Raw genomic sequence first — 21,562 nt, forward strand, 5'->3', positions numbered from 1 at the left:
GGGAGAGAGAGAGAGAGAGAGAGAGAGACACAGAGAGAGAGAGAGAGAGAAAGAGGTGCCATGCTTTCAAATAGCCAGATCTTGCAAGAAGTCACTCACTATTGCGAGGATAGCACCAAGAGGACGATGCTAAACCACTCATGAGAAATCCACCCCCACAATCCGATCATCTCCCACCAGGCCCCACCTCTGATACTGGGGATTACAATTCAACATGAGATTTGGGTGGGAACACACATCCAAACCATGTCAATTACCAAGGGACAAGTTAAAGAAGTTGGTGGACTCAAGCAGTTGACTGCTATGCAGACAAAATATATGTCCCCAGCAGAGGGCAGGCTTCCACCTACAACACGTGATCATTTTCCCCGGTCCCTCTAGTTTGCAAAGGTTGAGGGCAGAGCTCAACCTGGAGTGTAGAGCCTGAGACAGAGGGACCATGCTCCCTGTGTCCTAATGGGAAAGGACTCTTCTTGAGTAGAAATGTGGTTACTGAGTTTTGCTTTCTCCTATAGAGGAAAGATGAGCAAAAGCAGGGAGATGGAGACCTGGTGAAGAGAGGGTGCAGAAGTGGCTAAGTGGGGTGATGGTGGTGAGGAGATTTGTTGGTGAACTACAGCCTGTAGGCCAAATCCAGCCCACCACCTGATTTTGCATGGCCCAGGAGTGAAGAATGATTTTTTACATTAAAATGATTGAGAAATAAATTTTTTAAAAGAACAATATTTCATGACTTGTGACATTATATAAAATTCAAATGTCAGTATCCATAAATAAAGCTTTATTGGAAGATGCCAGACTCATGCACTTATGTATTGTCTAGGGCTGTTTTCCCCTGTGCAGAGTTGAAGAGTTTGGCAGAGACCATATGGCTCCCAAAGCCCAAAGTATTTACTATGTGATCCTTTACCAAAAAAGCTTGCTAACCCCTGCCTTATAGTATAATGTATGATTTTTTTGAAGCGTTAAACAAATTTAACATTTGCTGAGCTCTCATTCTTGCCCAGCATGGCTATGGGCTCTTCTCATGTATGTAATATAATTCTGTGAACAATCCTATAAGGCAGGTACCATTATTATCTTCATTTCACAAATGAGAAAATTGAGAAACCTCAGTAATTTTCTCAAAGTCAGACCATTAGTGAGTAGAAAAGCTGGGATATGAACCTAGGCTGTCCAGTTCCAGAGCAATAATGTGTAATATCTAGTTTCATTTTCTGGCTTGTTATGTGATGTAATTCCTGCCAGTTATTTCTCAAAATGTCAGTATTGCTATGCAAACCATCACTTACTTGATCAATCTTACTGTGGAGAAAGGGATTGGGGTGTGCCTACACTTGGGGCACAGTGGGAGGGGATGCAATGGGAGGGGACAGTAGCCTGGAGGACTGGCACCAGTGCACTCCTGGGCTTTACATTTGATGGCATCACAGAATGGAGGAAATCATTGCACCCGTGTGTGTGTGTGGTACATACATAGCAAATGTATAGAAGGTTTCACCCCAAACTGCAAATACTCTTTGCTCTTGAGGAATGAAATGGATAATGTAGAATTGGGAGATGTCTACGTTTTAATCCTACGTTGTTTTAAATTTTAAGTGAAGTGAAATTTTAATGCTATTTTTAGAAACCCGCATAATATGGTGAAAAGAACTCTCTGGCCTGGTTTTCCCTTTTGGGAGGCAAATCGGCTTAACTCTCCTTTAAGTGTCTTAGATATTGAGAAGAGATAGATTATTTAATAATCCATTTCCCCAGGATGGTGCCCAGAGGGAAGGAAGATTATCCAGCCACCAAGAAATGCCCAGATCCTCTATTTCAGATGAACCTGACTTAATCAGGAGTGGAAGGCACCCTTTCATCTTTTCAGAGTTACACAGGGGCCCTGGGTTTCCTGTTGACATGAAGATGTTCATGTGCCCCAGTCCCAGCTGGTCCCACGTGACTGTCCTGTGGCCTGTTAGGAACCAGGCCATACAGCAGGAGGTGAGCAGCAGGCGAACCAGGATTACTGCCTGAGCCCCGCCTCCTGTCAGATCAGCCGTGGCATTAGATTCTCGTAGGAGCGCAAACGCTATTGTGAACTGCACGTTCCAGAGATCTAGGTTGCACACTCCTTATGGTAATCTAATGCCTAATGATCTGAGATGGAACAATTTCATCCCCAAACCATCCCCCTAAGCTGCCTCTGTTCGTGGAAAAATTGTGTTCCATGAAACCGGTCCCTGGTGCCAAAAAAGATGGGGACCACTGCAGTATACCTTTCATGCCGAGGTCAGGCCCAGCCAGTGACAGAGCCCAGGAGGGGGGCCTAGGACCTGGCCATTTCTGCCTATTTCCTCTAAGGGTCAAGTTCTGCCCTGGGGCTCCTTGGGGGCTGGTCAGACCTTCTCAGAGCTGCCCCTCACTCAGAGGCTTTTTCCTCCCCATTCTCCCTCCTTCCCCTCTCCTTTCCTAGGGGTCAGCCTTGCAGCACCCTCCCAAAACCCTCCCTGCCTCCTGCTGCCACTGTTCTTAGCCCCAAAAAATGTTCCTCCCAATAAATGTCTTGCACATCTAGCTCTGTTTTGAAGCCTGCTTCCTGAGGACCCCAAATGACACGTGCTTCCCATCTATCTGTACGATGGTTTTGTTTTTTTCACTTTTTGAAAATTATGTTTTGCCAGAAAGTCAAAGATAATCGTCTGTACCAGTTTTTCCTGCATATCTAGCATAGCATTTACACTAATATTTGCAGAATGAATGAATAAGAAAAAGCCTATTTTGCTTTCAGAGGCCACATGCACAACCAGACCTGCAGTCTTGGTTGGGTTGGAACCCAGAGCTGAAGACAAACCAGGCCATGTTGCTGACTGTGCTTCAAAGCAACTGGAAATGCCTGGAAATCCCCTTACACTCTGACCTGCTTGGATGTCTTGCTTTTGAAAGTGTCCGTGTCTCCTACATGACCTAGTTTCTCCTCACTGAGTCCCTACCAGGGCAGAAAAGGGGCAGGCATGTGACAGAACATGAAGGAACTGCCCTAGGCAGAAGAGGTGCTGTGGCCTGCCAGGGCTGAGAGGCAGCCCCGGGGCGAGGTCCTGGCACTGTGGTCCAACCCTCTGGACACTGCCATTGGGGCCCTGCGGCTGAGTTACTCCCCAGGTCAGGTGCGGGTAGAGGAGGGCAGTCGTGGCCACAGCCACAGGCTGAGTGGGAAGGGAGCTGGTTTCTTCAGGCCCTTGGAAAATCGGGGAGGAACTGGTATGCTAATTCAGAAATTCTCTCATAGCCTTGACAGGTACAAAATGTCTGAAAACAGGTATTTAAAATTATATTTCTAATCATGCCATTTTCTCTGCTTGGTAATTCAGGAAGTTGAATAGATGATTATGAATCATTCGCAAGTGTGGCTAATTAAATATTTGATCAATAGAATTTAGTGCTTTTCATCTGCAGAGAGCTTTCCTGACATTAACTAATTGAGCCAAAGAAAGGTATCACCTTCATTCTATAGATGGCAAAACTGGCAAAGGGAAGAGCTTTAAAGAAGCCACAAAATAAAATAAAAATTAAAAAGCGTGTGCATGCAGGCGGAGGGAAGCCTGGCTAAGAGGAACTGTGGTTCGCAGACTCCCACCTTGGGCACGTTCATGTCACTGCATAATTTATCACTGCTGGCATCAGGGCAATGGGAACGTTCCTAGGTCAGCCCATCGTAGACTTCAGGTTCCTTGAACTGGAAACAAATGAGCCGGATGGAGCTGGGGTTGGCGCCTGGGGTCTTTAGGGGAAGGTCTTCGCCCAGTCCCATGCCTAAGAGCGGAGGCTTCCTCTGCAGATCCTGACTGCGAGGCTGGGGGCGGTGCTGGAGTTGGAGCCTTGGCTTCTGCGGTGAGCAACAGCGCCACCTGCTGACCACAGCCTTCCCTCAGCGCGGCTGCCCCCCGCCAGGTGCAAAGGTTTCTCCTTTGTCGCTTCCGTATTTCCTTCCCTGGCCAGTCCCTGCATTTCCTTTCCTGGCTTCTCCAGCTGGAGGGAGGCAGCTGACAGGTTATATCAAACGTGATAGAAATCTGTTAGAGAGACATTCGGATATTAACAGCAAACATCCCCCCCTAACCCTATCACCCCTGGATAAAATTAGTGTTCATGAGGAAAGGTCTCATTCCCAGGCAGGTCTCGTTCCTCAGCTTCCACTGGAATGGGTCTCTTACCAGCGATGGGAGGATGAGGAAGAACTGAATGTCGGAGGCCCTCGTCAGTAAAGGGCACAGCAGGTGCCTCTCGGGGCTGCCTGCGAGGATGTGATGAAATCATGCAGAGAAAGCAGCCTGTTCGGGCGGGGCGTGCGATTCCACTCCCGCCCTTACCTAAGGCCCTCCCTAAAGCAGGAGGTGATCTCGGGCCTCAGTTTACCTCCATTATTCAACAACAATCAGGTACAGGGGAATGCAGACCGCCACATCTGGGTGCCGTCCTTAAAGAGCCTTGCCACACCCAGCTCTGTTGTCTTAGCCGAGTCCCGTAACTTTCGTATGCCTTGGTCTTTTGTTTATGACATGACCAATCTATCTCCCAGGGCCATTCAAAGATTTTTTTAAGAGTCAAAATCTAAAAAATTAATACTTTAAAATAGCAAGATAAGATTCCAAAACTTTCCATATTTTCAGTGCAACAGAACAATTTCATTTTCCTGAGGAGCTGATAAGATCAGAGCAGCATTTGGTAGAGCTGCCTCATGGTCACTGATGTCTACCAAGAAACGTCACTACTGTGTAGGAAACCCAAGTCCGCCATTTTCCAAGTGCCATGTTGTTTGCTGGAGATTTCAGAAATATCTTTACATGAAGATCAGACGAGAGGAGAATGTAACAGAGTCAGCACCTCTAATGGTTTCAACATCAAGGTCCAAGACAGAAGTGCTAGCGCAGGGCACAGGATACTATGAAACCAGCCCCAGCCCTGGAAACACCCCGGGCCCCATGAGAAAGGGACGCACTAGGCCTGGGGATCCTGCGGACCAGAGGAGTCAGTCGCAGGTGCTGTTGCCGGGTCATCCCCACATCTGAAGAGCCCCTTAGCCGGGGTCCCCTGGCCCGTCCATGTCCGAGTCCACTTTCCTTCTGTGCACCCTCACCTCAGCCTTGAGGCCCTACTTGCTATGCCCTTATCCTGCCTGTGCCACACGTGGGAGACTGGGTGCACCTCTCCTCTCCCTCTCCTCCTTCCAGATCTTCTCTTTGGAGCTGATGGCTGAAGAACTGATGTCCAGTTGCAGTGAGAAATCCTGCCAGTCCTTCAAGGCTGATTCAGAGGACACCTCCTCCTGGAAGCCACCCTGATCCCTTCCCCTCCCTCCCACCTCCAGCCAGAAGTCCCTCCTTTGGACATGATTGGTTTCCTTGGGCTGTTGTGACAAAGTACCACAAACTGGGCTGCTTAAACAACAGAACCCGTATTGTCTCGCAGCTCTGGAAGGCTGAAGTCTGAGATCAAGGTGTGGGCAGGGTTGGTTTCTTCTGAGGCCTCTCTTCTGGGCTTTCAGAGGGCCGTCTTCTCCCCGTGCATCTGCACATTGGCTTCCCTCTGTGCACACCTGTCTCCACTTCCAAATTTCCCCTTCATATAAAGACACTAGTCAGATCGGATTAGGCCTACCCTGAAAACCTCATTGAACTTAATTACCCAAGGATCTCCAAATAAGGTCACATTCTGAGGTACTAGGGGTTAGAACGCCAATCTTTTTTGGGGGAGTGGGTGAGGGGGAAAAAGTGGGGCACAATTTCACCCAGAACAGATTCTTGTTGCATTGCTATTATTATTATTATTTTTAGAGACAAGGTCTCACTGTGTGGTCCAGGCTCAAGTGCAGTGGTACAGTCATAGCTCACTGCAGTCTTGAACTCCTGGGCTCAAGTGATCCTCCCACCTCAGTCTCCCAAGTGGCTGGGACTACAGATGTGCCCACTATGACTGGCTAATTTTTAAATATTTTTATAGAGATGGGGTCTCACTGTGTTGCCCAGCTGATCTCAAACTCCTGAGCTCAAGCCATCCTCTTGCGTTGGCCTCCCAAATTGCTGGTATTACAGTGTAAGCCACCACGTCTGACCCTGCATCATTATTTGTACTTCTTGGTGTGTTATCATTATTTTCACCTCTCCTGGAATGCAGGCCCCTTGGGGCATCTGAGCCTGGATATAAGGCATATTTGTGTTCTGTTGACCCTTAAGCTAAGCACACATTCAATAAATATTTGAATAAATAAGTAGTAAATATAAGTATTCATGAATGAATGTGGACCACTGCAAATAATGAGGGGTCCGGAATATGCAACATGATACTAGAAATAGACTTCAGCAGATGCTGTTGCTGTCATGATAACTGTATGTGAATCTGTGGAAAGACCCCATCCAACCAAAAAAAAAAAATCTTCCCCACTGGGACCTCAAGTGTCATTGGCAAACGATGCTCCCTGCTGGATCTTTGCAGTTCCTGATTTTAATAATGGAATGGCCTCCTTCAGGAAGGAAGCACAGAGGGTGAGCGTGGAGGAAGAAAGGAAGTCATAAGGAGAGGCAGGGTCCTGCTGCATCGTTGTCTTTTAGGACGGGCTCTGACACTAACCAAGTCCTGCAATCCCAAATGCACTCTTCCCCCGTTTGCTGTCTTCCCATCTGCAGAAACCACTACTAAAAATTAGGCTTGTTTTATTTTTCTTTTCTTCCATACGGGCTCTTGGTCAGTCGTTGCTCAATATTTCTTTTTTTTTTTTTTTTGAGACAGGTTCTCACTCTGTCATCCAGGCTGGAGTGCAGTGGTGCAATCACAGCTCACTGCAGCCTCAACCTCCTGAGCTCCAGCAGTCCTCCCAGCTCAGCCTCCTGAGTACCTGGGACTACAGGGACGTGCCACCACACCTGGCTAATGGTTTAATTTTTTGTAGAAACAGGGTCTCATCATGTTGCTCAGGCTGATCTGAAACTCCTGGGCTCAATCTCTCCTCCCACTTTGGCCTCCCAGAGTGCTGGAATTGCAGGCATGAGCCACTGCACCCAGCTAATATATATTTACCCTTATGGAGCTAACAAATCGTGTTCCAGCCATTTCAGGATGAATGCTAAAACGGTGTTCAGAGGTAAAGTTGGGCTTAATTCAGTGAGATTTAATAATAGACAATTTATGTCAATTTCCAAATAATACGAGTCAGTTCCAATATATCCCTTAAGAGACTTCCAGAACCACATGGCGTCAGATGTGAAGAACAATCCCCACAGCTCTGCTGAGGCTGGGAGGGTGCTGGGGCTGCGGCGTCCCCCGCGCTGCCTTTCTTTCTGTTAGCTTGCATTTGCTTCTGCTCCTGCGGCTTCCTTTCCAATCTTAGCTGCACGACAGAAAAGCTCAGTAAAGGCCAGTTCAGTATTAGAAACAAGGGACGCTGGTCTGTTAATCTTTCTTCTCTATTAGTCCCCAAGGATCAGCTTTAGACACTGTGAAATCAGTGGGGCATTTCCATACAGGCTCCACACTCGCAGCGCATCCATGGTACTGATGGTAGAACAGAAGCCTCTGATGCTTTCCCCTGGCAGGTCCATCTTTCTGATCTAGTCCTCGGGGTGCATCCATTGTCAGAGGTCTGGAGCAGCCCAACATCCTTTCTCTGGGGAGAAGAGCAAATGCATGCAATGCAATGTATTTTCTTTTCAAAAAGAAGAAGTCTTCTTTGGGCCAAATGCCCTACCAATATAGTTAATTTTCAGTTATTTGCATTTGAATTACCTTGATATTTCTGAAAACAGAGCACTATACTTTTTTTTTTTTTAGAGACAGGGTATTGCTCTGTTGCTGGGTGCAATGGCAGGATAATAACTCACTGCAGCCTCTGCTTCCTGGGTCCAAGTGATCCTCCCATCTCACCTTTCAGAGTAGCTGAAACTAAAGCCATGTCCCCACCATTACCAGCTGATTTTTAAATTTTTTGTAGAGGCAGGATGTCACTATGTTGCCTAAGCTGATCTTGACCTCTTGGCCTCAAGGGATCCTCCCTCCTTGGCCTCTCAAAGCACTGGAATTACAGGCGTGAGCCACCCCACCTGGCCTTGCACCAAACTCTTTATTGACTTCTTGGTTATTGTCCCCTGTTACTAGTTGCTACGCTAGTTCAGAAAGGCTTTGCACAGAGGTCCATTTTGAGACTTCTGTGCCTTACCTAGGTCTCAGATCAAGAAAGTCCTGTGATGGCTGAGGACAGTGGTGGGAGGTCAGTGGGATTGGGGCTCAGGACCATTGCTGATTTAGGTCTTCACACTGGGCCTTCTGTGATCTTAGAACATCACACACCCATAAATAAACCTCCAAGGACCAGTGTCTGCAACTTATTGCTAACAAAAAATTTAAGATGCAGAACAAAAACAGTTTTTGTTTATATATTTTTAATATAGGGTCTTGCTCTGTCACCCAGGCTGGAGGGTAGTGGCGCAATCATGGCTCACTGCAGCCTCTACCTCCTGGGCTCAAGTAATCCTCCTGCCTCAGCCTCCCAAGTAGCTGAAACTACAGGGATGTGCCAGTTTTTTTTTTTTTTTTTTTTTAATGTGAGCATACACATCTATGCTAGTAGATGTAAAGAAAAATCCAGAAGAATATAAATCAGATTATTAAAGTACTTGTATTTGGTTAGTGGTATTACTTATGATTTTTGATTCCTAGATTATATATCTTTGTAGTGATTGCATTTTTTACATAGATCAGGTGTTACTATTCTTTAAACTGCTTTTTTGTGATATTTTACATATATATATAAAATGTGTTTGTATATGTGTGTGTATATATATAATACATATGCCATAAAATACACTCATGTAAGTGAACAATACTTTTTTTTAATTTTTTTTTTTTCCTTTTTAGAGACAGGGTCTCACTCTTGTCACCAGGTTGGAGTGCAGTAGTATGATCACAGCTCACTGCAGACTCAAACTCCTGGGCTCAAGGGATCCTCCCTCCTCAGCCTCCCAAGTGGCTGGGACTACAAGCACGCACCAACACACCTGGCTGATTTAAAAATTTTTGTACAGATGGGCTCTCACTATGTTGCCTATGCTGGTCTTAAACTCCTAGGCCCAACGATCCTCCAGCCTCGCTTCCTAAAGTGTTGGGATTGCAAGAGTGAGCCATGGTGTCCGGCCTCAAAAATCTTTAATACCTTTATAGAGTTGTGCAGTCATCACCACAATCCAGTTTTGAGACATTTCCATTACTCCGAAAAGATCATTCATGCCATTTGCAGTTAACCACCACTCCCATCTCCAACCTCAGCCACTGTTGATCTTGCTGTGTGCACAGATTTGCCTTTTTGGGAAGTTTCATATTAAAAGAATCAAACAATATGTGGCCTTTTGCATCTGGCTTCTTTCACTTAATGCTTTTGAGGCATATCCATGTTGTAGTGAGCATACGCAGGAATATCTGTCCCTTTGCCGTCGGGGAGGACGCCATCGCATGGAGGTCCTGCCTTTTGTTTTTCTGTTTCTCAGTTGACGGTCATGTGGGTTGTTTACAGGTCTGGGCTATTATGAATAATGCCGCTATGAACATCTGTGTCCAGGTCTCTGTGTGGACACACACGGCTAATTTTATAATCAAAAAAACAAAACCAAAGGACCAAAATGAATTCTGGAACTGTTTCTGGAATACGTTTCCTTTTACCAAAATGGGAATTCTAAAGCAGGGCAGGAAATGTAGGAGAGAAAGAAGTGGGCTCACAGCAGCCTTTCCCCTCCTCAGATTTGGGAACAAAGAGGCACGATTGTCCCACTCTGGAAGTGGCTTATATTCGCACACTTCATCCAAAGCTGCAGAACACACTCAACATCCCGTCTGCCCCGTGGCACATCTGATATCGATCTCAACCCAAACACTCACCCCTCTCATGAGTCCCTTAGTTCAAGGGCAGCACATTAAGGACATCCCACTTCCCTGCCCCTGCTGCAGTGAGAGCGGGGGTTTGAGTTTGGAGGAGTGTGGAGAAAAGCCCCAAGCACCAGTGTCAATTCATGGGCTGAGACTTTAAGGTTTAGCAATTCAAGTGTTTCAGCTAGGTCCCTTCCCAGTGTACAAAGGTCAAAGGTTGCCGTTATGGAAGGAAAAGGATCAGAAAAAAACATGGAAAATAGGAGCTGGTTCTATAAGCAGGAAAGAGATGCAGGAAACAATTCAGGGGAACAGAGGCAAAAAGTTAACTGGCTCTCCAAGCTGGGGTGTCTTATTCACTAAGAAGTGGCAAGAAGCAGACAGACAGCACGTTTTGGGAGGGACAATGGTTTTTTTTTTTTTTTTTTTTTTTTTTTTTTGAGACAGAGTCTCACTGTATCGCCCAGGCTGGAGTGTAGTGGTATGATCTCGGCTCACTGCAACATTCGCCTCCCAGGCTCAAGCGATTCTCATGCCTCAGCCTCCCAAGTAGCTGGGATTACAGGCATGCGCCACCATGCCCAGCTAATTTTTGTATTTTTAGTAGAGACAGGGTTTTGCCATGTTGGTCAGGCTGGTCTCAAACTCCTGACCTCAAGTGATCCACCTGCCTTGGCCTCCCAAAGTGCTGGGATTACAGGCATGAGCCACCACACCTGGCTGCCAATGTTCAATACAAGTAGATAGACACAATTTTAAAGGACTTTGGGAAAATCTGGTGTTAATGAATATTAATGAGGACACCTGTCTTATTTATTACAGCGGCTCTCCACTGGTAGTTCCTGTAGCAACTCAAGCTCCTTCCTGGGTATCTAAGGATCCAGGTGATATCTGGAACCTGCTGCAGAGGTTGCAGTCCTGCCTCTTTCTGACCCTCAGGTTGCCCTAGTGACTCTAGGAACCTTTCACCACACCTCTTTGCGTGTTATCTATGGAACATCGACTTTGAGCCTCTCTCTCTCCTTTTTTCTCTCCTTGCTTTGATTTAATCCATCATTTCTAGGTGCGTGACAACACTCCCTAACTTAACCCCCCTGCTTTCCCATTTTAACTACCATCACAATAATCTTAATACTGGCAGGTATCTAGCACTTGGCGATTTTCAAAGAGCTTCCACCAGTTCCTTGCTCGGAATCTTGTGATGCAGGCAGGATAGCTAGGAGTGTCTCCTTTTAAAGGAAATCGAGGTAGAAAAGTTCAGTGATGACCCAATATCATAAAAATCATAAAATGGTGAGACCAGGAGCAGGTTATAGGTTTCTACCCTGGTGCAGTCCCAGGATGGGGCCCGTAAGTCCTGAAGTTTCAGGCAAATGTGCTGTGATTGGATGTATTAAATTAGACTAACAGGGAGTGGGGAAGGGCTATGACAATTCAGAGTAGGTCTGTAGAATATGTTCACAAAACCATGGATTTAAGAACAAAGGAGCTTGTGAGGAGTTTTCTAACTCATTTTTTAAGTTTTCTAGATGTCTTATCCACACAATTTTTTTTTTTTTGAAATGGAGTCCCACTCTTGTCACCCAGGTTGTAGTGCAATGGCGCGATCTTGGCTCACTGCAACCTCTGCCTCCTGGTTTCAAACGATTCTCCTGCTTCAGCCTCTTGAGTAGCTGGGATTACAGGCATGTGCCACCATGCCCGACTAATTTTTGTATTTTTAGTAGAGACTGGGTTTCAACATGTTGGCCAGGCTGCTGTTGAACTCCTGGTCTCAGGTGATCTGCCTGCCTCAGCCTCCCAAAGTGCCGGGATTACAGGCGTGGGCCACCTCGCCTGGCCCATACAATTTTTTAAAAGGCATTGAGATCCTAAAATTGAAATTGTAGATATAGCTGTGGGATAAAGAACTTCTGCTGAATGATGATTTGCAAAAGTATGTCTTCAATATAGTACTGAGTACTAATTTTATGGGGCAAATAGCTTTGTATTTAATCTTATGACCTTGTATAAAATCTTGCCCTAAACTAAATTCAAATGTATAGTCATTTATACTTAATGACAAAATATTGTTGCTATGTTAATATTTACCAAAAAAAAAAAATTCCAGAAAGGAATATGCTTGGAATTCAATGTGAACCAATCAGTTAATTGTTGTGTTTATTCTGATGCTTTTATTTGGGAGTCCTATATCACAAAATGACATGTGTACTGTTTACAACAGGTATTAGAAATTGAGATGTTTTTATTTTGACTATTTGAGAGTAAAATTGTAGATAATGTTCCAAACCATCATCAAAAATGCAGAGCAAACTTTTCAGTATATAAACTGTACATAAAAACAAGGCACTATACATTTTTGGGGAGATATTAAGGTAGAAAGGTTGATTCGCATAGATTCTCCAGAGTCCATGCCATTAAGTACAAATTCTTTGTTCATTTTAGCACCGGAAGCAGTACTCAGAACAAGTCATACCTAATGCTGTAGGAAACATTTCCAAACGTGTATGAAGATACATATTGGTGGCAGAGCTAATTCAACAGAAGCAACTCCATCTACCTTTTCATGTTATTTTGACACCAAAACAAATCTTGAAAGTGAATGAATACATATTGCTTTGTTAAATACATATTTGACTTATATGGTGTTTATATAAATATATATATATTTTAGAATCCACAAACTATCAAAATAACACTTTATAAAGAGAACTGCTTCAAAAAAAAAAAAAAAAGGCATTGCCTAGCTGGAACAAGAAGGCAGTGCTATCTATAGCAGCTGCGGCTTAAGTGCACATAACAGATACTTTTATTAATTCTGATAACCTGCTGAATGGTGGAAAGAAGTTTCCAAACAGTTCTCTTGAACATTTACAAAATACACAACTCCAGGACAAGCAGTATCTTTAACAATGTCAGGTTCTGAAAACTCTGATTGAAAAATACTTTGTGAAAAACACCAGTCCAAAAATATATATCCATTTCCCTGGTGCGGTGGTATTGGACGTGACCGTGAGGCTCCTCTGGCGTCTCCCCACTCAGAACAGGCCTTTTGCTTTCTTCAGGTTCACCTGCTTCCAGGCGGGCAGGGCGTTGTATTCATCCCTCGTCATGTCTAGTGCAAACTGGAAACATTGGGAGAAGCGCCCCGCGGCTCAGAGAAAGGAGCCAGGTGTGCGTGTGTTGTCTTACTCCCATCCCCACCCCACCGGAAGAACTGCTTACCTCGAAGTCTTCGTCAGTGAGATAGATCTCAAGCTTCAGAGGATCGACCCCCTCCGGGAGTGGCCTGGCCAGGAGGTCGGCCAGCGGGTAAATGGTTTTGCAGAGCTTGGCTAAGACGTCTTCCACGAGGGTGATCTGATTGGAAACTTCCGTGTCCTAGAGAAGAGGAGGGGGCAGACAGGAGAGCTCGTGTCCTACATTTGAACTTGTTTTATTAAGTGCTTGCAAACACACAGCCCTGTGCCATCTGCACACAGCCTGAGGACGCATAGTTTCATATCACTGAGGAGGAAATGGCTCTGAAAGAAGAGGGATTGCCCAAAGCCCTGCAGTTGTCTGGACTCTTAATTTTTAAATTTTAAATTAAAAAATGATATTTTTTGAGACAAGGTCTCACTCTGCTACTCAGGCTGGAGTGCAGTGGTGCAATCATAGCTCACTGCAGCCTCCAGCTCCTGGGCTCAAGTAATCCTCCTGCCTCAGCCTCCTGAGTAGCTGGGACTATGAGTGTGCATCACCAGGCCTGGCTAATTTATTTTCCCTTTTCCTTTTTTTTTGGTAGAGACTGGGTCTTGCTATACTGCTTAGGCTGGTCTCAAACTTCTAGCCTCAAGCGATCTTCCTGCTGGGATTACAGGTGTGAACCACCACACTTGAACCCAAATTTTGTTTTTTTTTAGAGACACTGTCTCACTGTAACCCAGGCTGGAGGGCAGTGGCTCGATCATAGCTCACTGCAGCCTTAAACTCCTGGACTCAAGCAGTGCTCCCACCTCAAGCCTCCTGAGTAGCTGGGACTATTGGCACATGCCACCATGCCCACCTAATAATTAAAAAATTTTTTTTGTAGAGACAGAGTCTCGTTTCTCTGACTTTTAGATGTTTTCTCACCTTGTCACAGAGTTTCAAACAAACCCTGTCTCAGAACTATCTCTGGAAAAATGTTTAGGGACTTTCCCATGGGTGAATTATGGACTAAGATTAGTAGATTTGAAGTCTAAACACCAGAAGCCTCCAAATAATGGAATTTGTTTAAAAATATTAAAAAATAACCTGAAAAGAAATCACACCCCCCTTCCCTCCCCTGGCCCCATTTCTTAATCTGCAATAGAAAAAGAAGGTCAGAAAATGCATCTAGAATATTCTGGAGCAGAATCAATTTTTTTGTTTTTAAAACCACCGTGTGAATTTAATATGAACAAACTATTCTGGGTAAATTCTCTTCCTCCATTAAGCTTGGGACCCCAGATTGGCTGCTCTCCTTTTGGGTGGGTGGATGGTGGGAATGCATGACTAAGAGCTGTTGCTCATATTAGAAATACATGGGGCAGACTGGTGGTCAAGAGGCAGGTTTTGGGCTGGGTGCAGTGGCATGTGCCTGTGATCTCAACACTGTAGGAGGCTGAGGTGGGAAGAGTCCTTGAATCCGGGAGTTGGAGACCAGCTTGGGCAATATGATGAGACCCTGTCTCTATAAAGAATACAAAAATAGGCTAGGCATGGAGGTGTGCACCTGTAGTCCTACCTACTTCGGGGGCTGAGGTGGTAGGGTCATTTGAGCCCAGGAGTTCAAGGTTTGTGTGAGCCATGATTGAGTCACCACACTGCAGCCTGGGTGACAAAGCAAGATCCTTTCTCTAAAAAAAGAAGAGGCGAGTTTTGGATGATCTTGCCTGCGTTTGAGTAGTGACTCCTCCACTCACTGGAAGTCACTTTGGCCAAGTGACTTCGTGTTTTTGTGCCGTAAAATGGGGATAATAATAAGATATCTTGATGGACTGTTGTGATAAATGAGAAAATCAGTGTAAAGTGCTTGGAGATGTGCCTAATGCAGAGTGGGCACTTGATGAATGTTAATTATTTGTATAACTTGCTGGTGTGGGAAGCCTGACTCTTCTCTGGCTGTAATCCCACAGGCCTGCACAACAGTAAATGGCCCCGCTGCTAACCCCCAAGATCTATAGTGAATACACAGGGAGGATGGTGAGTTATATCCTTCTGAAAGTGGCTCAACTGTGCCACAGAACTGATGTTTATGATTTCTTTGGAATAAAGATCAAAATTAACTCCTATTCTTGAAATTCGAGAAAGTTATATTTGTCTTATCTGAGTTCCTTTCTCAGGAAACCAACCACCAGGCATCTCCGATAGTATCAAAAAGCCAGCAGTGGCTCATGCTTGTAATCCCAGCACTTTGAGAGGCTGAGGTGGGCAGATAGCTTGAGCCTCGGGAGTTCAAAACCAGACTGAGAGACATGGCAAAACCTCATTGAAAATACAAAACAAATTAGCCAGGCATTATGGTGTGTGCTTGTAGTCCCAGCTATCTGGGAGGCTGATGTGGGAGGATTGTCTGAGCCCAGGAGCTGGAGGTTGCAGTGAGCTGTGATTACACCACCGCACTCTAGCCTGGGCAACAGAGCAAGACCTGTCTCAAAAAACAAAAACAAAACCTGAAGCTTACCAGGCCCCTTACCCATCATGATGCCTAACCAACCCCCTGCTTCCTGTTGACCAGCTCCTCTTCCTCACCCCTCCCTAATTCCAGTTTCCCACACATGGTTACATTTCTTCCCTGCTATAAAAACCCCTAATTTTAGTAGACCAGAGACACAGATTTGAGACTTATGTCCTGTTCCCCTTGGCTGTAGCACCCAAATAAACTTTCTTCCTTGGCTGTGCTTGTCTCAGTGATTGGCTTTTTTCTGTGTAGTGAGCAATAAGCCCCAGACTGAACCCCTGGCAATTTGGTAACACCTGAACTTAGACTGCATGCAGCGGCCACAGAGCTTGTAATCCCTAGAGCCTTCTGGTCTAACGAAACCATAGTTACAGTGAACAGAACCATCTTATTCTGGCTGCGGCAGAGACCAAGCTGAAGTCAGCCCCTTCCCTGTGTACATCAAGTCCATTTGGCTCTAGGGAGACAGGTTAGGGTGAGCAGTGATGTCTGTACTACCCAACAGCCCCTCTCCATTGCTAAGCAGAAGTAGATTCTGTTTGTTTAAAATTACTCGAATTTCCTATAAAATACACTTGGGTCATTTCCCCAAGCAAAGCAGCTCTCCTACATAGTAAAAAAAATCAAAACGGTAAAAAACCTATCTCTCACCAAATCAAAACAAATCCTTGGATTTGCTATCGCTAGCAATGTTAATAGCTCATATATAAGAAATTCAACATAGCTATAGTAAAATTCTTTCCTGTGTGGTTGGAAAAGAAAACATTCTAGATTATAATATATTTTGGTAGATAGAAGTTATGATAAATGCCTCATGCAGAAATACCAGGTGGTCTCATAAAAGACAATATTAATGAGATGTTGAGCGATCCCTTATCATAAGGGAGTCGCGGCACCTCCATTCATTCAGTTTTCTGAACGTACTAATTCATCAGATTTCGTTTGTGTCTCCTCTACACAAGGTTAACGTCTGAAACATGAGGGTTTGGCTGTGTGTCACATGGACACTGAGAGACAAGCAATGCCAAGCAACAGGTTCTTAGCAAACAGAATGAAGAGTTCGCAGCTTTTATGTACATATATAGTTCTCAGCATGATTAAACTCACCTTTGCTTTTAAGTTTTTAAAATTTGGGTATCATGTGTGGAAAATTACTAAAATAGCTAATTGATTTTCCATTAGACTTCTCTTCTTCCTAAGCAAATTCTATGTAGATTTGTTAAGATGTTGCAAAAGGAAAAATATTTTCCCACTCTGAAAGTGCAATTGGATGCTCTCCCCAAAGTCAAGTCAACCCACAATCCAAAAGGTGCAGGAGCCACCTTCACAGGGCAGGAAAGCGCGCTCACCATCTCTGTGATCTCAGCGACGTCCTCTCTGTGCTCCCAGCTGGGGAACATATTGGTGAATGTCAGCGGCTCCAGACCAGCGTGGATAAGGTAAGACTTGGGGGCTGGCTTCTTGAGATTTTTTCCTGTAGTTACACACAGTGCAATGTCAGTAGACCCAAGGGAGACCCTGTCTTTTGCTGATTTTCCTTGAAATCTTTTCTTCTTTGCCAGAACTCATGACTTCATGCTTAAAATGCAAGTTACCAGTAGTTCATAATAACACATGGATAATGTTTATATAAGATGTTAATTTCATGCCTGTGACTACAATAGTGACCTATAATCAACCTGAGTCTATACTTCTTGAACCTAACAAAACGCTCTGCATTCCTGGAAGGGAGAGAGAAGCTCTGTCTGCAGCTTCTGGGTGGAGCATTTTCTTTCTCCTGAATTCACCTGTAGAGTCATCCCTCTCATTTCCTAGCACAGGATTAAATCCCATAATGACTGACGGCGAATGACAGCATCTTATACATCCACATTCACTATAACATTGGGTGGAAGATATGTTATTTATTGCTAAAGAGTTTTTCAGGAAGAGAATCAATTGCACATACTCAGTGACATTAAACTAGTTGTGTCAATGAAACCATAAAAATTACATAAGATATTAATTACTGGCATTTTCATTTTATATAAAATACTAGAAATTTCATGTGAAAGAACCATGAACTTACTATGGGTATTTCTCTTTGGATATAATACTAAAAATAATAATGAACAATAAAAAGGTTGGCAATGGCCGTTCACTGTTTGGGGGAGACCTCCATTCTCCAACAGCATGGTAGTGCTTGCAGATAACGTACAGGGCAGAGGCCAACTTGTCTCTCACATGATCAACCCCGAGTACAGCGGGGTTTTAATCTGCCTGGGGCATTCCACAATACAGCCTTTATTCTTGAGGGTAACAAGTTAGCCTCATAACATCAGAGAGAACAACTACTACTTCTTCATGCTGGCAGCTGAGAATGTGCTAATCTAAAAATTAATACATCTCAAAAAGTTAAAGGGGAAAAAAGTGGTTTCATCACCACCTGCCAGGCTTTATGGATGCTGGCTGACACACACAGAAAGGGAAAGGGGTCTCCTGGCTGGGCGTGCCTGAGCGACTTCCCCATCTGTTACATGCTGCAGGCGCATTAGAGGGAGCCTCACCTTTGCAGTACTGGAGCACAGTCTCCATCGCGCTCTTCCGGTCAGAGGCCCAGCGGATGCGGGCAGAACCAGTGATCTTGTTCTCGATGGGCCACCAGCCTTGCCAGAGGTATACCTCGTGGTGATTGTCAACAAGGAAAAGTGCTGTGAGGGCAGGGACAGGGCCAGACCATCAGGAGCTCCTTCACGGACACTTTTAGCTCACTCCTCCCCAAACCTAGTGGATGTTGTCCCTCTCGACTGCAGTGTCACAGGGGGAAACTCCCTTGGCTATCAAACCAGGGGCAAAGGGACAAACAGAGAAACCCAGGACACCCCAGCCCTTTGACAGTTCAACAGGAAGAAGCCTGTAGGCAGAGAGGTGGCGTCGAGGAGTTGGTCTCTTTCATTCCTCGTCCTTCAGGTCCTCCTCCCTTTGCCCCAGCTCAAGCCCCTGGCCCTTCTGGATACTGGCAGGGCTGTGCTAAGAGTGGAAGGGATAATGCATGTGCCACTCAAGGGACTGTTAGCACCACGTATCTCCGAAGAGCACAGTCAACACTGGAGCACACATCTCACTGCAGACAGGTAAGTGGCATTCCTGCCCTGCGCGTGACTGCTTAGCAGTGAGGTGAGCTCATGGCTGTCTTACAGAGAAATGGGCCTTAAAAAGCAAAACTGCCACCGGGAGTGGTGGCTCATGCCTGTAATCCCAGTGCTTTGGGAGGCTGAGGAGGAAGGATTGTTTGAGCCCAGGAGTTCAAGACCAGCCTGGGCAACATGGTGAGACCCTATCTCTACAAAAAGAAAAAAAAAATTAGCGAGGCATAGTGGTGCATGCATGTAGTCTCAGCTACTCAGTAAGCTAAGGAGGGAGGATCGCTTGAGCCCAGGAGTTAGAGGCTGCAGTGAGCCATGACTGCGCCACTGCACTCCAGCCTGGATGACAGAGTAAGACCCTGTCTCTAAAAAATAAAAGGAAATAAAAATCAGAACTGTTCTACTGCCTTTTCCTCCTAACTTTTTCTCCTCCTCAAATTGTCAGCCTGACTCTTACTCCAGGTGGCAAAACCCCTCTCACTCTTGCTAGTCGGCTCACCGTGTGTCCTTTCCTGGCATGCATTTCAGGATTCTGTGAAAACCACACTTTAAAAGCCCAGTGGAGGTTGATAACCCGCCCTGAGCCCCAGGATGAAGGGCGTGGGCATAGCCTCTCTTTCTGGTGGCTAAGATTTTCCAAGCATGACATGTGCACTGGTCAAACTTTCAGTGCTGCCCTGGGCTCCCAGTGCAAGCTGAGGTCCCTGGCTGCAGCTCTAGGCTCTTGTAATGTGAGAAGCAACAAACACAAACTGAGAGGCAGCTGACCTTGGCTTCATTGGCGGGTGGGTGGGAGGGGTTGTCAAGCCCAGTTTCTTGTGACTTTCCCAACCAGAATGAGGGCACAGAGCCCTGACCTTGGGATCAGAAGACCTGGGCTGGAGTTTTGGCTCTGCTGCGGAGACTTGGTATGGCAGACCCTGTTCCCTGGCTAACTTAGCCAATACCCCAACATCCTTCTCCTCTGCCATTTGCTTCCCCAGGCTCCCTAGCAGCTGGGGCTGGCCATGTGACAGGTTCTGGCCAATGGGATGTAAGCAGAAGTCTGCTGGGGGCTTCTGGGAAAACATGTGCTTTATCTGATTAAAGAGAAATATGTGGCTATTAAGTGGCCTTTTTTCCTTCCCCCTTCTTTCTCTATCTTGAATGCAAACATGATGGCTGGAGCAATGGCAGTCGACCGGTGACCATGCAGCAACAAGACTGAGAGGAAGGCTGAGAGAAGAGCAGAGATGCCAAGCCTGCCACTGTGGTGCTCAACCTGTTCTTAGCTGACGTCTTTGGGTGGGTTAAGTGACTGAGTCTCGTTCCTTATGCTATAAAGTGTGGCTGATTTCACTCTCCTTCCTTTTGGTGTAGGGGTAAGGATGAAATGAGTGTAAGCACATGTTCTGGGTGTTCTGGAGTGTACTTGGCACTTAATCAATAAAAACGTAAAATCAAAAGGCTTTCTGGAAGATGCACCTTCTACTGCTCAGCATAGCTGCCCCCTGCAGGCCTTACCTGGCTGGGGTGCGCTGTACAGATCTTCCTGCAGGAAGGGCATGGAACTGATCACAGAGGGGGCTCGGGCAGGGTACACAAACTCCGTGGCTGCAAAATCCCCAGAGGAGCTGCTGAGGATGAAGAGGCGGGGTGCGAAGTTAAAACTTCCAGGATCTTTGAAAGAAAAGAGAACAAAGTTGAAGATATCATGTACATCAAAGTAAATTCCAGATGAAGAATGAATGTAAAATATGAAATAATTCAAAGCACTGTGGAAACACAGGTAGGATTTATCTGAGCTTCAAGGTGGAGAAGGCCTTTTCAATTGCAATAGTAAAATAACCAATCAAAAGGGAAAATAATGCATTAATTATATAAAAATGAAAAACAATGCAAAATTAAAAAGAAAAGAAAAACCAAGTAACAAATGGGAAATATTTGTAATACAGCAACTAGTTTATATCCTTAATACATGAAGGGACATACATAAGGAAAAAATAAATATCTTAATAAAATGTGCAAAAGACACAAATAGAACACTCACCAAAGTAGAAATTAAAATGGTTAAAAAATATATATAGATACTGTGTATATATGCATATATATACACAGATATACGTATGTGTATATCACAAACATATGTAACATAAATATGCATATATGTTATATAACAAATATACATATACTGTATTTTATATACATTATACATGTATATAAATATACATATATATGTACTCCTAAGTAAAACAAAACAATGCTTAGCTATCTGTCTCCTTTCATCAATTTGGCAAAGAGGACAAAATAATCTGCTGAATGTGTGATTGTGCTGAGAAATGAACGCTTTTGTGTGTTGCAAGTGACAGTGAAACTTGGCCTGAGCTGATACACGCTATCAGACTTTTATAACAAGCACGGCGGTTCCACATCTAGGAATTCCTCTCAATTAGGAATGAATGTATAGGATTATTTTAAAAAGTATTCAAACTGCATTATTATATAAGGGAGAAAAATCAGAAATAAGAAACAACTCAACTCCCCAGCTGTCAGAGACTATCAGGTAGAGAGTGGCATATATTCACAGAATAACAGAATATCTCACAGCCATTAGAAATCTAAATTTTAATAACTTGGGAAATTATTCATAATAAAGGAAAAAAGCAGGTTACGAAACAGTAGATCCACATATTATTTTTTAAAAGATATTATATATAGCACAGAGAAATGTGAATTCTGTTACTTCTGAGAAATGTGGTTATAAGTGACTTCATTTCTTTTTTTAACTTCTCCATAATTTCAAACGTTTTCTAGGCATTATGTTTAAAAAGCTATATAAAAGTTTATAAACATTGAGGGGCAGAGTAGTATGGAGCAGTTA

The 21,562-nt window shown here is 44.6% G+C and overlaps 1 protein-coding gene and 1 long non-coding RNA gene across 21 annotated transcripts in view; one reads left to right on the forward strand and one right to left on the reverse strand.

The window, feature by feature from the left end:
• The window catches only part of LOC134740142 (uncharacterized), a 58,214-nt gene that overhangs the window by 34,481 nt on the left and 2,171 nt on the right, over positions 1-21,562 (forward strand). Inside the window, exons 3-7 of the long non-coding RNA XR_010127402.1 lie at positions 12,957-13,203; positions 15,033-17,016; positions 18,103-18,232; positions 18,548-18,690; positions 19,870-19,986. This is a non-coding gene — a long non-coding RNA (uncharacterized LOC134740142). The remainder of the gene's footprint in view (positions 1-12,956; positions 13,204-15,032; positions 17,017-18,102; positions 18,233-18,547; positions 18,691-19,869; positions 19,987-21,562) is intronic.
• SVIL (supervillin) overlaps positions 12,036-21,562 on the reverse strand; it is a 189,336-nt gene continuing 179,809 nt past the window's right edge. For 13 of the 20 annotated variants that reach the window (XM_063669722.1, XM_063669721.1, XM_063669709.1 and 10 more), the window contains 5 exons: positions 20,206-20,361; positions 18,124-18,267; positions 16,927-17,051; positions 13,117-13,272; positions 12,036-13,016 (listed from right to left, as the gene is read on the reverse strand). In XM_063669722.1, coding sequence (XP_063525792.1) covers positions 12,930-13,016; positions 13,117-13,272; positions 16,927-17,051; positions 18,124-18,267; positions 20,206-20,361 — 668 coding nt within the window. In that variant the 3' untranslated portion in view covers positions 12,036-12,929. Of the gene's footprint in view, positions 13,273-16,926; positions 17,052-18,123; positions 18,268-20,205; positions 20,362-21,562 lie in introns of all 20 variants that reach the window. The other 7 variants (XM_063669705.1, XM_063669706.1, XM_063669710.1 and 4 more) reach the window with 1 other exon arrangement.

This window comes from Pongo pygmaeus, chromosome 8, assembly GCF_028885625.2.
Source record: "Pongo pygmaeus isolate AG05252 chromosome 8, NHGRI_mPonPyg2-v2.0_pri, whole genome shotgun sequence".
In the NCBI taxonomy this organism is placed as follows: Eukaryota; Metazoa; Chordata; class Mammalia; order Primates; family Hominidae; genus Pongo; species Pongo pygmaeus.